The sequence below is a fragment of the Oncorhynchus nerka genome, linkage group LG2, assembly GCF_034236695.1.
Source record: "Oncorhynchus nerka isolate Pitt River linkage group LG2, Oner_Uvic_2.0, whole genome shotgun sequence".
NCBI classification, from domain to species: Eukaryota; Metazoa; Chordata; class Actinopteri; order Salmoniformes; family Salmonidae; genus Oncorhynchus; species Oncorhynchus nerka.
The window spans coordinates 60,682,053-60,699,348 of record NC_088397.1 but is presented as its reverse complement, the minus strand read 5'-3'; the positions used below and the strand labels follow the sequence as shown (position 1 = coordinate 60,699,348).

Genomic DNA, 17,296 nt, shown 5'->3' with positions numbered 1-17,296 from the left:
TCCTTATCCATGCCCCTCCCCTGATCCCTGCCCCTCCCCTGATCCCTGCCCCTCCCCTGATCCCTGTCCCTTCCTTATCCCTGGCCCTTCCCTGATCCCTGCCCCTCCCCTGATCCCTGCCCCTCCCCTGATCCCTGGCCCTTCCCTGATCCCTCCCCTGATCCCTGCCCCTCCCCTGATCCCTGTCCCTTCCCTGATCCCTGTCCATCCCCTGCAGATCCCTGTTCGTCCTCTGCAGGTCCCTGGTCATGTTCCTCCATGAGGAGTTGCTTCAGCCTCCTCGAGGAAGGCACGAAAGTGCTCTTCTGTGTTGAGCTCAGGTTTCTTCAGCAGCAGGTGACATTTTGGCAGATAGTAGGCCGCCATCAGCCCCATGTTACTGAGCAAACTGACAGATACATGAGCGATGGAGCGGTCTTTGTCATTCAGACCGGTGTAGATGGGGATGAAGACCACCCAAACCACGCAGTAGGTCAGGGTGGAGAAGGTGATATCTCTTGCCAGGTTGTACTGTCGAACGCTCTTCACAGACATGAAGGTGCACATGAAGGATGTGAGGGCGAGGAGGCCATTGAAGCCCTGCATCAGGCCCAGACCTAAAATGGGTTCCACAGGGCATCGCAGGAACTTCCTCACAAAGGTCACCTTCATTTTGGCCAGGTACTGGGATAGAGAGGGCCCTTCCTGGACATAGTACCCACAGATCCCTGCCTGCACTCCACAGCAGGCCAATACTAGCAGACAGCCTCCAGGGCCTCTCAGTGTATCCAGATGAAAAGGAGCCTTGCCAGGGAATTCTGTCACGTACACAATCTGAGGGAGGACAGAGAATGAGCTACTCCAGGATTCATGATACTCTGCGTCTTCCTCGCTCATATTCATCCAAATGTCTCCTGAACTGTTGGATTTTTTTTTATCAAAGAAAACCTATTTAGCTATATAATATCTCCATGATTCATGTCTGTTTTGTGTTCCACAGGTCTAGGCCTTACCTGCAATGAGATGGCTAGGATGGTGGACAGGGTGACCGTTTGGAAAATAGAGCTGAGGGGCAGCTGCAGACGACACACCAGCTCCCCCGGCTGGCCCAGGAACAGCAGCAGGCAGGCACAGCCCCCCATCAGGCTGAGGAGGGCCACACCACCCAGGGCCCCCCCGGAGGCTCTCACCAGTGGAGACCCCCGGTGCTGCAGGAGAAGGACCCCCACAGCCCCCTGACAGACCAGCAGCACCAGCATGGCCAGCAGCAACCCCAGAGACTCAGGCTGGCTCCAGGTCAGGAAGTCAAAGGTAGGCTCGGTGCAGTTGGTGCTACGTACCAGGGACCACTGGCCATCTAGACACTGGGTACACTGGATGTCCACTTGGAGACAGAGAGGGAGCAGAGACGTGGTTAGAATAGAATAATGATAGAACCAGATAAGAGTAGAAAGTCTTATAAGACCACCACTCACATCTTTCAATTTAGTCAATTTATTGGGCATTTTTTAAACACAATGTTGGCAGTGTGTGACAAAGGTATAAAGCTGTTAGTCTGTTCATCTGTTAGTTTCAGCATGTTGCTCAAGGAAAATATCAAAGAAATCTACAAAACCAAATCACAAGAGTGATGGCCTCTGAATTGACGGATGTCATTTCTGTGAGTGTGAATCACCCACTTGTGCCATTCTGGAAGGTGCCCGGTAAACATTCAATACAGTCATAGCAGCAGGAATGGAAGCCTTTCACTCTGCGCACCTGGCCAGGGCCACACTCAGAAGAACAGGTAGACTCAGGGGCCTGCAGCAGAGGTGGGGTCAGAGAGGATGTGGTGGTCAACACCACAGGAGGCTGCTGAAGGGAGGACGGCTCATAATAACTGCCGGAACGGAGCGAATGGAATGGCATCAAACACACGAAAACCATGTTTTTTTTTATACAATTCCACAAATTCCGCTCCAGCCATTACCACGACCCTTTCCTCCCCAATTAAGGTGCCACCAACCTCCTGTGGTAAACACACTTAAATGAAGACTTTTTTATGTCAAACATTTGAGCAGTTATAACCAATAGTGGTGAAAATTGAGTTTGGTGCATAAAAGGAAAATGCAATCTACTCTAGCTGAAGGAACTTAGAAAAGTTACCACTTTGTGGAGCATAGCTGGCACATTAAAAAGGCTTAATCCCAGAGGTAAAAATGTGAAAAGCCAATCAAATCCAACATTATGTTTGATGAGGAGATGGGGCGGAGATTACCTTAGTACTGCCTGTATGCCATTGGATGAGGGTGTTGTTAATTGACAGGTTCTTATAGAACGTGCCGACATCTTTGAAACTCAGACTGTTGTTTCTCCAGACCCACTGTAGTACGTTGTAGCCAATGTTTGGGTTTCCATTACTGTCAAACTCAAAATGACTTCCATTTAGACTGAAGTTTACCTTCTTCAGCACCTCCAACAGCTGCAGGGGGAGAGTGTTGTTCATGACATTTGTAAAAGTATCCTTGCACAGTCTCACATAATCATTATCTGGAGAAAAAAAAAGTAACTGTGAGGGAGAATGTACCTGCCAGGGATAGACTTTGATTTTTGCGCCCCTCGGGCAACTATTGGCATTGCACCCGAGCAGATTGTGCAGTGCGTGTGCAACGCTGTAGATGGCAGCATAGACACTGAAAGCTGACCTCAGCAGTATGGGCTCTGTCATTAGACGTACGTTGTCTGGGGACAGGTTCCAGCAGTCTGGGCACTGGTTCATACCACGGGTTGACTCTGTATCTGGTGAGGGCTGCCTGGCCCTCTCCTCTCTGATCCTGGAGAAGAGTTCACTGGTGTAGGGTGTGAGCAGGGCCAGGGTCTGGCTCTGGACTGCGAAGGCAATGATAGTGCCCACAGTGTGGATGTTTGGGAGAGTTGATACGTCTCTGTGCAGGGCCCACGCATCGCTGGCCACCCACACACCTGTCAGATTCCTCCTGATCACCTGATCACAAACAGCATGTTGGTATTGTAGCAATAGTCATTGAAATTGTTCAAATGTTTTTAAAACTATTGTAATAAATTAAATAGGTGGAAAATTGATTAAGAAACCCCAAACTTTTCACATTTGTTATAATCTATCAGATATTGACTGAATTATAGCACATGCACGTTGCTACTTACAGACAAATGTTATAATCTGAATTTAGATACTGTAAATGAGTTGTATTAATGTACTTTAAAAACAGTCAAACCAATGGCTGCATAAAGCTTTTTGAAAAGCTTGTGAGATTTTGTTTTACAATTTTGTCGGTCTCCAGAACTCTTTTGTGGCTTGCTATCTCACTGACCTCAGTGAAGAAGGCTCTGGCAGGCTGGGAGAGGGAAAAGACCACCACCACTCCCACCTTGGCCTCTGCGATGCGGTCCAGGATCTCTCTGACCACTGGCTGTGGGTCACTGTACAAAGGGATTAACCCCTCGTAGCCCACACAGATGGAGCTCCTTGCTGCCAGGGTGGAGAACTGGCGCTGGCCCTGGCGTCCGTACTCATCCTCACTGCCCACCACGGCCACCCAGTTCCACTGGAACCTGTTCAGCAGATACACCATGGCCTCCACCTGCCTCTTGTCACTGGGCACGGTGCGCAGGAACGATGGGTACATACTCTTGTCACTGAACATGTCACTAGTTGCGAGGTAGCTGATCTACAGAGGACAGAGGGATGATGGTAAGGAGACATAAGTAGCAACGGTAGATACAAAAAGCAATTATGTCTCCACTGCAGTTGTATCTCACATTTTCATCTGTGTTCCACCACATCACCCAGTTCAATCAAAATCATATTCCACCATCTGTGTTCCACCACAGCACCCAGTTCAATCAAAATCATATCCCACCATCTGTGTTCCACCACAGCACCCAGTTCAATCAAAATCATAATTACCATCTGTGTTCCACCACAGCACCCAGTTCAATCAAAATCATAATTACCATCTGTGTTCCACCACAGCACCCAGTTCAATCAAAATCATATTCCACCATCTGTGTTCCACCACAGCACCCAGTTCAATCAAAATCATATACCACCATCTGTGTTCCACCACAGCACCCAGTTCAATCAAAATCATATTCCACCATCTGTGTTCCACCACAGCACCCAGTTCAATCAAAATCATAAATACCATCTGTGTTCCACCACAGCACCCAGTTCAATCAAAATCATAAATACCATCTGTGTTCCACCACAGCACCCAGTTCAATCAAAATCATATTCGAGGGATTGTCCGAGCTCTGAAGCAAGCTTCCAGAAAATTGGAACGGAAATGGCGCCACACCAAACTGGAAGTCTTCCGACTAGCTTGGAAGGACGGTACCGTGCAGTACCGAAGAGCCCTTACTGCTGCTCGATCATCCTATTTTTCTAACTTAATTGAGGAAAATAAGAACAATCCGAAATTCCTTTTTGATACTGTCGCAAAGCTAACTAAAAAGCAGCATTCCCCAAGAGAGGATGACTTTCACTTTAGCAGTGATAAATTCATGAACTTCTTTGAGGAAAAGATTATGATTATTAGAAAGCAAATTACGGACTCCTCTTTAAACCTGCGTATTCCTCCAAACCTCAGTTGTCCTGAGTCTGCACAACTCTGCCAGGACCTAGGATCAAGAGAGACGCTCAAGTCTTTTAGTACTATATCTCTTGACACAATGATGAAAATAATCATGGCCTCTAAACCTTCAAGCTGCATACTGGACCCTATTCCAACTACTGAAAGAGCTGCTTCCTGTGCTTGGCCCTCCTATGTTGAACATAATAAACGGCTCTCTATCCACTGGATGTGTACCAAACTCACTAAAAGTGGCAGTAATAAAGCCTCTCTTGAAAAAGCCAAACCTTGACCCAGAAAATATAAAAAACTATCGGCCTATATCGAATCTTCCATTCCTCTCAAAAATTTTAGAGAAGGCTGTTGCGCAGCAACTCACTGCCTTCCTGAAGACAAACAATGTATACGAAATGCTTCAGTCTGGTTTTAGACCCCATCATAGCACTGAGACGGCACTTGTGAAGGTGGTAAATGACATTTTAATGGCAACGGACCGAGGCTCTGCATCTGTCCTCGTGCTCCTAGACCTTAGTGCTGCTTTTGATACCATCGATCACCACATTCTTTTGGAGAGATTGGAAACCCAAATTGGTCTACACGGACATGTTCTGGCCTGGTTTAGATCTTATCTGTCGGAAAGATATCAGTTTGTCTCTGTGAATGGTTTGTCCTCTGACAAATCAACTGTAAATTTCGGTGTTCCTCAAGGTTCTGTTTTAGGACCACTATTGTTTTCACTATATATTTTACCTCTTGGGGATGTTATTCGAAAACATAATGTAAACTTTCACTGCTATGCGGATGACACACAGCTGTACATTTCAATGAAACATGGTGAAGCCCCAAAATTGCCCTCGCTAGAAGCATGTGTTTCAGACATAAGGAAGTGGATGGCTGCAAACTTTCTACTATTAAACTCGGACAAAACAGAGATGCTTGTTCTAGGTCCCAAGAAACAAAGAGATCTTCTGTTGAATCTGACAATTAATCTTAATGGTTGTACAGTCGTCTCAAATAAAACTGTGAAGGACCTCGGCGTTACTCTGGACCCTGATCTCTCTTTTGAAGAACATATCAAGACCATTTCGAGGACAGCTTTTTTCCAATATCACCCCAGTGTTAATCTGCAAAATTGTATTATTCGCCTACCTCCTCATGCCTTTTGCACACATTGTATATAGACTGCCCATTTTTTTTTCTACTGTGTTATTGACTTGTTAATTGCTTACTCCATGTGTAACTCTGTGTTGTCTGTTCACACTGCTATGCTTTATCTTGGCCAGGTCGCAGTTGCAAATGAGAACTTGTTCTCAACTAGCCTACCTGGTTAAATAAAGGTGAAATAAAAAAAATAAAATAAAAATCTACGTAACATTGCAAAAATCAGAAACTTTCTGTCCAAAAATGATGCAGAAAAATTAATCCATGCTTTTGTCACTTCTAGGTTAGACTACTGCAATGCTCTATTTTCCGGCTACCTGGATAAAGCACTAAATAAACTTCAGTTAGTGCTGAATACGGCTGCTAGAATCCTGACTAGAACCAAAAAATTTGATCATATTACTCCAGTGCTAGCCTCTCTACACTGGCTTCCTGTCAAAGCAAGGGCTGATTTCAAGGTTTTACTGCTAACCTACAAAGCATTACATGGGCTTGCTCCTACCTATCTCTCTGATTCGGTCCTGCCGTACATACCTACACGTACGCTACGGTCACAAGACGCAGGCCTCCTAATTGTCCCTAGAATTTCTAAGCAAACAGCTGGAGGCAGGGCTTTCTCCTATAGAGCTCCATTTTTATGGAACGGTCTGCCTACCCATGTCAGAGACGCAAACTCGGTCTCAACCTTTAAGTCTTTACTGAAGACTCATCTCTTCAGTGGGTCATATGATTGAGTGTAGTCTGGCCCAGGAGTGGGAAGGTGAACGGAAAGGCTCTGGAGCAACGAACCGCCCTTGCTGTCTCTGCCTGGCCGATTCCCCTCTTTCCACTGGGATTCTCTGCCTCTACCCTGTTACGGGGCTGAGTCACTGGCTTACTGGGGCTCTCTCATGCCGTCCCTGGGGGGTGCGTCACCTGGGTGGGTTGATTCACTGTTGTGGTCGGCCTGTCTGGGTTGGCGCCCCCTTGGGTTGTGCCGTGGCGGAGATCTTTGTGGGCTATACTCGGCCTTGTCTCAGGATGGTAAGTTGGTGGTTGAAGATATCCCTCTAGTGGTGTGGGGGCTGTGCTTTGGCAAAGTGGGTGGGGTTATATCCTTCCTGTTTGGCCCTGTCCGGGGTGTCCTCGGATGGGGCCACAGTGTCTCCTGACCCCTCCTGTCTCAGCCTCCAGTATTTATGCTGCATTAGTTTATGTGTCGGGGGGCTAGGGTCAGTTTGTTATATCTGGAGTACTTCTCCTGTCCTATTCGGTGTCCTGTGTGAATCTAAGTGTGCGTTCTCTAATTCTCTCCTTCTCTCTTTCTTTCTCTCTCTCGGAGGACCTGAGCCCTAGGACCATGCCCCAGGACTACCTGACATGATGACTCCTTGCTGTCCCCAGTCCACCTGGCCATGCTGCTGCTCCAGTTTCAACTGGCCTGGGCCCTAGGACCATGTCCCAGGACTACCTGACATGATGACTCCTTGCTGTCCCCAGTCCACCTGGCCATGCTGCTGCTCCAGTTTCAACTGTTCTGCCTTACTATTATTCAACCATGCTGGTCATTTATGAACATTTGAACATCTTGGCCACGTTCTGTTATAATCTCCACCCGGCACAGCCAGAAGAGGACTGGCCACCCCACATATGCTCTCTCTAATTCTCTCTTTCTTTCTCTCTCTCGGAGGACCTGAGCCCTTGGACCGTGCCCCAGGACTACCTGACATGATGACTCCTTGCTGTCCCCAGTCCACCTGACTGTGCTGCTGCTCCAGTTTCAACTGTTCTGCCTTATTATTATTCGACCATGCTGGTCATTTATGAACATTTGAACATCTTGGTCATGTTCTGTTATAATCTCTACCCGGCACAGCCAGAAGAGGACTGGCCACCCCACATAGCCTGGTTCCTCTCTAGGTTTCTTCCTAGGTTTTGGCCTTTCTAGGGAGTTTTTCCTAGCCACCGTGCTTTTACACCTGCATTGTTTGCTGTTTGGGGTTTTAGGCTGGGTTTCTGTACAGCACTTTGAGATATCAGCTGATGTACGAAGGGCTATATAAATAAATTTGATTTGATTTGATTTGATTTGGTCAAACAATGGACAAATCGGAAATCTTCATTTTGCATCACATTATATGAGGATGACATTGTTTGCATTGAAATATAGAAATCCATCATGTGACCATACTAACCTGTGGTATGAGGAAGAATCCCAATAGTTTTCCTATGACTGAGACCATCTCTGAGGTGGATGGGCCGATGACAGCCGCCACACGGGTCACATAGTCTGTGTAGTTACACATGACGGCCAGCTCTCGGGTGGAGTCCTCAGTGAGGAAGAGGAGTGTGGGCTTCACGATGACGGCAGACTGCTTGCAGGTGTCGAAGATCTCATAGCCCAGCCTGATGCCAGGGAGTAGGGTGGAGTTGGCGTTGATCTCATCCACTGTGTACTTCATCACCAGGGCCATACCTAGCCCATGCTCATTAATCCTGCCAGGCGAAGCACAGACAGGGAGGGGCTGTTACTGCTGTGCTATAATTCAATAATTCTAATCATTTAAACAAATGAGAAGCAAGCACTAATTCGAATGAGATATGCAGAATCGGCTAATATGATTACAGTATAAAGACACTTGACATAGGGCAAAAATCATATTCAGCAAAAAGGATCTTGAGTTACTGTACCTGTCACAGCTAATGTTGTCCGGCTTCACTCTGTGGCTCAGGTTGCTGGTGAGCTCGTTGATGGGGAAGAGCCCCCCGAGGAGGATGTCTCCAGAAGAGTTAAACAGGTTGGTAGTGATGTTCTGGAACCATGGTGGAGAGCTCTGACTACGCCCTGCTCCTAACACCCAGCATAGAACCAGCAGTCTTAATGGCACCACCATGCTGCTGAGGGCAGGTAGAGGCAGGCTAGGGGTCATGGCAAACATCAGAGAGAACTTAAAGCAGGCATCGGCGAATGCCAGTGTAGAAAGATGCATTGAGAGAAAGAGAGAGGGTCAGAGGGAAAGAAAAAGAGAAACTCACCTGTACTAGTACCTTCACAGCCCAGCGAGTCGATGCTGTACTCTCCGTCTGTCTGTACCTCCTGTGTCGCCTGTGTTTTGATGGGTAGTGAATAAAGTACTTTGGATCAGACAGCCCTGTACCAGAGTACAAGTCTCACCAGAGGTGTGCTGTTGCTTTCAACATGACGCCGGAGGTGCATTTGCATTTACATTTGTGGTACGCCTGAAGATGTTTGAAACAAGGCACCAACATATGGAAATTACCAGGCGTCAGACACTTCCAGAGTATTTTCCTGACATTTGCTTGTGGTTGGCTGATTAGGCCTTGTCAGTGGTTATGGGAGGTTAGACGAGACGAGCGCTTTAATACCACATGCCTGATATGCACTGTTTTTTTTTTTTTTTTTTACCTTTATTTAACTAGGCAAGTCAGTTAAGAATAAATGACGGCCTAGAAACTGTGGGTTAACTGCCTGTTCAGGGGCAGAACAGATTTGTACCTTGTCAGCTCGGGGGTTTGAACTTGCAACCTTCCGGTTACTAGTCCAACGCTCTAACCACTAGGCTACCCTGCCGCCCCAGGGTATAAGACAGTAAAACTTGAAAGGCGGCCTTGTGTGTGTTTGATGAGTTCCTGTGGTGTCTCCATTTCATAGGCATATAATATTTAGGAAAATCAGGTGTCAGGTGGCTAATCAACAGAAGCCAATGTGTCTCTCTCCTGTCCTTTTCTGCTGCCGATAGCACTCTGTTAGTACAAGCTGTTAAACATTTGCCAAAATCTATATTAGCATTCTATATCCACTTCTACCATTTGAATCTTAAAGTTAAGCTGGAGCTGTAGTTTGAGAGTTGAGATTTATTATATTTTCTCTCTCATCTGATGTTTGCATATTTGTATTCAGCCCGAATACTCAACAGTATTTTGCATTAACCTTTGCATGCCAAATTCTGGTCCATTTGCATTGAGATAGAACATCACATTTCCAGGTTCTTCTAGGTATTTTGCATGAAACAATAAACACTTTTAACCTTAACACGCTCTTTTGAAAAGGTGTTACTCAGTATGATCACTACACCTTTGTACTGTATATAATAGGGCTGAACTTAAATGTACTTATTCACAACTCTTTAATTGAGTGACAGAGGATCTGTCTGACAGACAGTGTATAGGTGTATTTGGACCCTAGTTAAGACAGGTACTGTAGTCTTCTATCTTGTCCGAGATCTTGACGTGAGTACACACATACCAATGCTTGTGATGAAACACAAGTGCGTCTACTTTCCACCCACGTTTTATTTATTTTTTACACCATGCTACTATTTCGTTTTTATAATCAGTTTGTGATATAAAGCAAACTAAAGTGAAAATGCTATAAAACAGTGTTTTACATTACTGTTCATATACAGTGCATTCGGAAAGTATTCAGACCCCTTCACTTTTTCCACATTTTATTACGTTACAGCCTTATACTAAAATTAATTAAATACATGTTTTCCCTCATCAATTTACACACATAATGACAAAGTGAAAACAGCTTTGTAGACATTTTGCAAATATATAAAAAGACCATATTGACATAAGTATTGCTATGAGACTCCAAATTGAACTCAGGTGTATCATGTTTCCATTGGTCATCCATGAGATGATTCTACAACTTCAATTGATTGGACATGATTTGTAAAGGCACACACCTTTCTATATCCCACAGTTGACAGTGTATGTCAGAGCAAAAACCAAGCCATGATGTCGAAGGAATTGTCTGTAGAGCTCCGAGACAGGATTGTGTCATGGTACAGATCTGGGGAAGGGTATCAAAACATTTCTGCAGCATTAAAGGTGCCCAAGAATCTAGTAGCCTCCATCATTCTTAAATGGAAGAAGTTTGGAACCACCAAGACTCTTCCTCAAACGGAGAAATCGGAGAAGGGCCTTGACCAGCGAGGTGACCAAGAACCCGATGGTCACTCAGACAGAACTCCAGAGTTCCTCTGTGGAGATGGGAGAACCTTACAGAAGGACAACCATCTCTGCAGCACTCGCCCAATCTGGCCTTTGTGGTAGAGTGGCCAGACAGAAGCCACTCCTCAGTAAAAGGCACGTGACAGCCCGCTTGGAGATTGCCAAAAAGCACCTAAAGGACTTTCAGACGATGAGAAACAAGATTCTCTGGGCTGATGAAACCAAGACACCAAGTCCTTGGCCTGAATGCCAAGCGTCACGTCTGGAGGAAACCAGGCCCCATCCCTACGGTGAAGCATGGGGGGGTGGCAGCATCATGCTGTGGGGATGTTTTTCAGCGACAGGAACTGGGAGACTAGTCAGGATCGAGGGAAAGATGAACGGCGGAAAGTACTGAGAGATCCTTGCTGAAAACCTGCTCCAGAGCGCTCAGGACCTCAGACTGGGGTGATGGTTCACCTTCCAACAGGACAACAATCCTAAGTACACAACCAAGATAACACGGAGTGTCTTCGGGACAAGTCTCTGAATGTCCTCAAGTGGCCCAGCCAGAGCCCGGACTTGAACCCGATCAAGCATCTCTGGAGAGTCCTGAAAATAGCTGTGCAGCAATGCTCGCCATCCAACCTGACAGAGCTTGAGAGGATCTGCAGAGAAGAATGGGAGAAACTCCCCAAATACAGGTGTGCCAAGCTTGTAGCGTCATACCCAAGAAGACTCGAGGCTGTAATCGCTGCCAAAGGTGCTTCAACTCTGAGTAAAGGGTCTGAATACCTATGGAAATGTGATATTTCAGTTGTTTTTTACATTTGCAAAAATTCCTAAAAACCTGTTTTCCTTTGTCATTATGGGGTATTGTATGTAGATTGATGAGGATTTTAACCCCTTTTAGAATAAGGCTGTACAGTAACAAAATGTGGTTAAAGTCAAGGGGTCTGAATACTTTCCAAATGCACTGTATATATTTTGGGATGTTTGCTTGTGTTCACTCCTATGAGGTGGGTTTTATGTGTGTGCTTCTGTGCACAGTGTTCCTTTGTTGCAACAAGACATTGTTTGGGCAGTAGACTCAGATAAACACTTCGTGAATGGATGTTTTTGTTTGGTTCTTCGGTAGCTTAAGCCATGAATCCACCTCCAGCCTTCCTAAAACGTTCTTGTGCTAAGGCTCCAGGACACATACACATACACACACACACGTGCGTGCGCAAACACATACACATACACTAATTTGCATACATACACACATTATTATTATTATAATTGTGTATCACATTTCCACCAAAATAACATGACTTACAGATGTAAACTTGTTCCTTTAATATCAGACTGCTCATAATTCCAGGCCCGCCTTGTCTGACAGATCTGTAGCTGCATACACCACATGACCAAAAGTATGTGGACAGCTGCTCGTTGAACATCTCATTCCAAAATCATGGGCATTAATATGGAGTTGGTCCACCCTTTGATGCTATAACAGCTTCGACTCTTCTGGGAAGGCGGGGACTTGCTTCCATTCAGCCATAAGAGCATTAATGAGGTCGGGCACTAGTGTTGGGTGATTAGGCCTTGCTGGTAGTCGCCGTTCCAATTCATTCCAAAAGTGTTCAATGGGGTTGAGGTCAGGGCTCTGTGCAGGTCTGTCAAGTTCTTCTACACAGATTTTGACAAACCATTTTTGTATGGACCTCGCTTTGTGCACGTGGTCATTGTCATGCTGAAACAGGAAAGGGCCTTTCCCAAACTGTTGCCACAAGTTGGAAGCACATAATGGTTGAGAATGTCATTGTATTCTGTAGCGTTAATATTTCCCTTCATTGGAACTAAGGGGCTTAGCACGAACCATAAAAAACACCCCCAGACCATTATTCCTCCTACATCAAACTTTACAGTTGGTACTATGCATTTGGACAGGTAGCGTTCTCCTGGCATCCGCCAAACCTAGAGTCGTTCATTGGACTCCAGAGAGCGCATTTCCAATGTTCCAGATTCAAATGGCAGAGAGCTTTACACCACACTTGGCATTGCGCATGGAAACCCATTTCATGAAGCTCCTGACAAAAAGTTATTTGGCCTGACGTTGCTTCCAGAGGCAGTTTGGAACTTGGTAGTGAATGTTGCAACAGAGGACAGACGATTTACGCGCTACGCGCTTCAGCTTTTGGCTGTACCGTTCTGTGTGCTTGTGTGGCATACCACTTCGCGGCTGAGGCATTGTTGCTCCGAGATGGTTCCCCTTCAGCACTTACAGTTGACCAGGGCAACTCTAGCAGGACAGAATTTTGACGAACTGACTTGTTGGAAAGGTGGCATCCTATGACGGTGTCACTTTGAAAATCACTGAACTCTTCAGTAAGGCAATTCTACTGCCAATGTTTGTCAATGGAGATTGCATGGCTTTGTGCTCGATATTATACACCTGTCAGCAATGGGTGTGGCTGAAATAGCCGAATCCACTAATTTGAAGGGGTGTCCACATTCGTTTGTATATACAGTGTATTTTAACACAACACAGCATGCAGTTTTAACACTAGGTGTCAGATGTGGGTTACAACACACTGACCGTCCACAGAAAAACAGAAAAACTCTTTATGTAGGGAGAATTGCCTGTAACATGTTTTGATGTGGACAGTATTTTTCATTTTCACAGATGATATGATATTGTTCTTATTCTTACGGGCCAGAGCCCTGATGTGGTAAGAGAATCAGAGTCCATGTGGTGGTGGTGTGTAGGTGGAGGTTGACGGGGCTTCCCAGGGTCGCTGTCTGTGTGGGTAGTCGGTACACAGTGGATATGCAGGCTATTTGAACAGTTGATAACAGAGGTGATTGAACCTGCCTACTGGGAATCTATGGTTGTTTCTCCTCACTGGTTGCTCTAGTTGTTCTGAACAATGGTTCTCCAAACGAAAACATGTTTTGATTAGTCTGTTGTTTTCCAATGGTCAACTGTATTACCTGCATAAGAGGACTGTGGCTATTGGTTTATTGCAGACATGTTTTGCAGATAAAGAGTTTATTTCCTAAACACTATATCCACCAATTGCTCATGGGTACCTTCACGTGTGTGTAAAATATTACTGTTCTCAGATTTGTAAAACCATTTAATAAATATTGATGTCACAAATGTATCTTTTGTACAGTTCTTTATCAAACATTTAGTTATTTGTTGCATTTGACTGGGTAAAACACAAGAGTACTACTTATTTCTCTGAGAGTGAAGCACATATATATTAGATTTTAAACAACCCCATGCTATGATTAGATAGTGAAACAATACACCAATCTTTCACCATTTATTTAAATATAAAAATCAAATTTACAATAAAATCAATAAAATCAAATTTACTAACATTTCTTTAAAAAATGGATATAGAGCTTTTTGGAATTTGCAACTAATTCAAATGCTACTGAGAAAACATTATTGTACATAGAAAATACACATTGAGGAATGGGTACACTCTTATCAGTAATTGATTTAGTTGGTATTCACTTAAATGAAGTGTCCTTACACGTTAGTGTGCTACTAGTATGTGTGTGTTCATACCAGTGTTTACATAGCTAGCCTAAAGATACTATGGCACTAGTGCTCTGCGAAGGCTTTGAGTGTTACAAAACACTGTGACTGTGCCGTTTACTCGTCTGTGAGCTGAGACAGGAACAGGCTTAGTGCCCTCCCCCCTCGTTCCCCCCACACTCACCCCCTGGCCGCAGAATGGCCGGATCAGCCTAATCTCCTTCGTTGGCCAGAGAAACAGTGTGCCCATTGTCAACATGCTGGCCTCATACCCCACAGGGCCTAACAAATTATTAACAAGGCAGAGCAGAGCACAGCAGAGGACAGCCAGCCAGCCCAGCCCAGCTAGGCAGCAGAATACTCAAATGTGCTACTGGACACGAGACCATCTGTCTTGATCAGCTCCAGTGCCTAACATTGCATGGGGAAAGTGTCAGAAAGAGGGGATCCTGCTGTGCCAAGGCAGGGAGGCCATGTAACACCAACCCAGCTGTGCTGTAGAGTAACCATGCAGTTAACATTACACTGCTCACATCTACTGACTACATCAACAACAGTATATCAAACCAGCCCAGCAGTATAGACCAGCCTGTCCTTGACAAAAAAGCAAAACTGCCAAAATGTTCCCTGCCTCTTCGGCTTAAACACTTTGCCTTTTACCCTGCCTCAAAGGGTTAACATCCTTGCTTCCTGCCACACTCTTCTTCGTTGGTTCAACCTGTTCTTTTGCCTTTAAAGTATTTGTGTGTGTGTGTTGGAGTTTGTATATTTATCATATTTTATACTGTATACTAGTGCAGTAAGTGTATATGAATTTGCACATACTTGCACTTCTCATATGTAAATTCATGAAGCTACATATACTTTTAATGTAGTACTACATGAATGCATACCCTTGCATGCACTCTTACACAGAGTTGGAAATATACGGGGACAGCTTGTTGTTTTAACTTGATGCTAAGCTGTAACCAAACAAATTAACCAAATTCTTCAAATCTACTTTGCCTGAAAGTGTTACATCATGTCCACGACCTAGGACAAATCCTGTTTGCACTATAGTGGCTAACCTGCCGGTTAGGGAGAGGTTGCCCTTGGCGCTTACCTCACAAAACTGTTTGCATTCAAATCAGGGATATGTGTGTGACACGTGTGTGTGACCCCAGTGTTGGTGTTAAAAGAAAAACTAGAGTCAATGTCCGAGACCCTAATTAGTATAATTAAACAATCCCCATCAAAATCGATATGTTGTTTTGCATGGGCATCTGCGGTAGAAGGTGGCCAAGCTACAGCAGTGTTTGTCAGACCATGAGATATCCCCAAAATCTGTCTTCTCACGAAATGTCTGTAGAGTCCGAACGGTTTGGCCTCCAAACTAATATGACCACTCTATGGAAAGATAAGACTCTCATGAATACAATGGTGTTCAAGTATCGCAGGCCTCATCAGAAGTCGGTATCGCAGATCTGCCAACTTCTGTCTGTAGCATCCGAAAAGTTTGGGCTATTCACTAATATGATCCCTCTATTGAAAGGTGAGACTCTCACGTACATGTCGGTTGTTTTGCTCTAGGACACCCACACAAGCCTCACAAGACTCGTCTGAAGGTAGCCCTGTACCAGTTAAACCTTATATAAGTATGAACTCAGCAAAAAAAGAAGCTTCCCTTTTTCAGGACCCCGTCTTTCAAAGATAATTCGTAACAATCCAAATAGCTTCACAGATCTTCATTGTAAAGGGTTTAAACACTGTTTCCCATGCTTGTTCAATGAACTATAAACAATTAAACAATTAATGAACATGCACCTGTGGAACGGTCGTTAAGACACTAACAGCTTACAGGCAATTAAGGTCACAGTTATGAAAACTTAGGACACTAAAGAGGCCTTTCTACTGACTTTGAAAAACACCAAAAGAAAATGCCCAGGGTCCCTGTCAACTACATGAATGTGCCTTAGGCATGCTGCAAGGAGGCATGAGGACTACAGATGTGGCCAGGGCAATAAATTGCAAGGTCCGTACTGTGAGATGCCTAAGACAGAGCTACAGGGAGACAGGGTGGACAGCCGTCCTCACGGTGGCAGACCACGTGTACAACACCTGCACCAGATCGGTAATTCCGAACAGCACACCTGCGGGACAGGTACAGGATGGCAACAACAACTGCCCGAGTTACATCAGGAACGCACAATCCATCCATCAGTGCTCAGACTGTCCGCAATAGGCTGAGAGAGGCTGGACTGAGGACTTGTAGGCCTGTTGTAAAGGCAGGTCCTCACCAGACATCACCGGCAACAACGTCGCCTATGGGCACAAATCCACTGTCGCTGGACCAGACAGGACTGGCAAAAGTGCTGTTCTCTGACAAGTCGCGGTTTTATCTCACCAGGGGTGATGGTCGGATTCGCATTTATCGTTGAAGGAATGAGCATTACACCGAGGCCTGTACTTTGGAGCAGGATCGATTTGGAGGTGGGGGGTCCATCATGGTCTGGGGCGGTGTGTCACAGCATCATCGGACTGAGCTTGTTGTCATCTCAACGCTGTATGTTACAGTGTAGACATCCTCCTCCCTCATGTGATACCCTTCCTGCAGGCTCATCCGGACATGACCGTCCAGCATGACAATGCCACCAGCCATACTGCTCGTTCAACCTAGAGCATTTTCATTTCACTTGTAAAATAGAGAAGTTTTGAATGGTCAATTACTGTGAGTTACAGGATAGGTACGGTCTTTGTCGTCGATTCGTGGAAACAGGAATCTCAAAATGTCCGTGTCCATTTGTCGGGGTCTGTTCGAATTTAGAATATGCTCCGTTATTAAAATAAATACTTTTTGCTCCATTAAGTAATCCAAAAGTGTACGCTGGCATCGTATCTATTTCAAGTCTTCTCTCATTTGATGTCCACCACAAAGTGTAACATGTCATGATGACAGACACCTCAAATAGACAAGATGGCGGTGTACACATTGTTGGATTACTTCATGGAGCAAAACAGGTATTTATTTTAATAACTGTGCATTTTCAAAATTCAAACTAGACACGGATATTTTAAGAGACAGACCGTACCTATCCTGTTACTCCCAGTAACG

The 17,296-nt window shown here is 45.1% G+C and overlaps 1 protein-coding gene across 1 annotated transcript; it reads right to left on the bottom strand.

The window, feature by feature from the left end:
• Window positions 1-219: 219 nt before the first annotated feature.
• Window positions 220-8,602, bottom strand: LOC115116914 (taste receptor type 1 member 3-like). The gene is made up of 8 exons (XM_029645382.2): window positions 8,400-8,602; window positions 7,904-8,204; window positions 3,309-3,665; window positions 2,546-2,962; window positions 2,237-2,440; window positions 1,659-1,779; window positions 993-1,363; window positions 220-813 (listed from the first exon to the last, which is right to left on the bottom strand). Exons 1-8 carry the CDS (start codon window positions 8,600-8,602, stop codon window positions 247-249), a joined length of 2,541 nt encoding a protein of 846 aa, XP_029501242.2. The 3' UTR covers window positions 220-246.
• Between the last annotated feature and the right edge of the window lie 8,694 nt (window positions 8,603-17,296).

What these genes read in the sequence shown, in the direction of transcription:
- LOC115116914 (XM_029645382.2), bottom strand. Translation starts at nt 8,602, where the DNA reads ATGGTGGTGCCATTAAGACTGCTGGTTCTATGCTGGGTGTTAGGAGCA. An exon ending in GATTCTTCCTCATACCACAG is followed by an intron (nt 3,666 to 7,903) that starts GTTAGTATGGTC and finishes TGTCCTCTGTAG; the next exon opens with ATCAGCTACCTCGCAACTAG. An exon ending in CACCTTCCAGAATGGCACAA is followed by an intron (nt 1,364 to 1,658) that starts GTGGGTGATTCA and finishes TCTGTCTCCAAG; the next exon opens with TGGACATCCAGTGTACCCAG.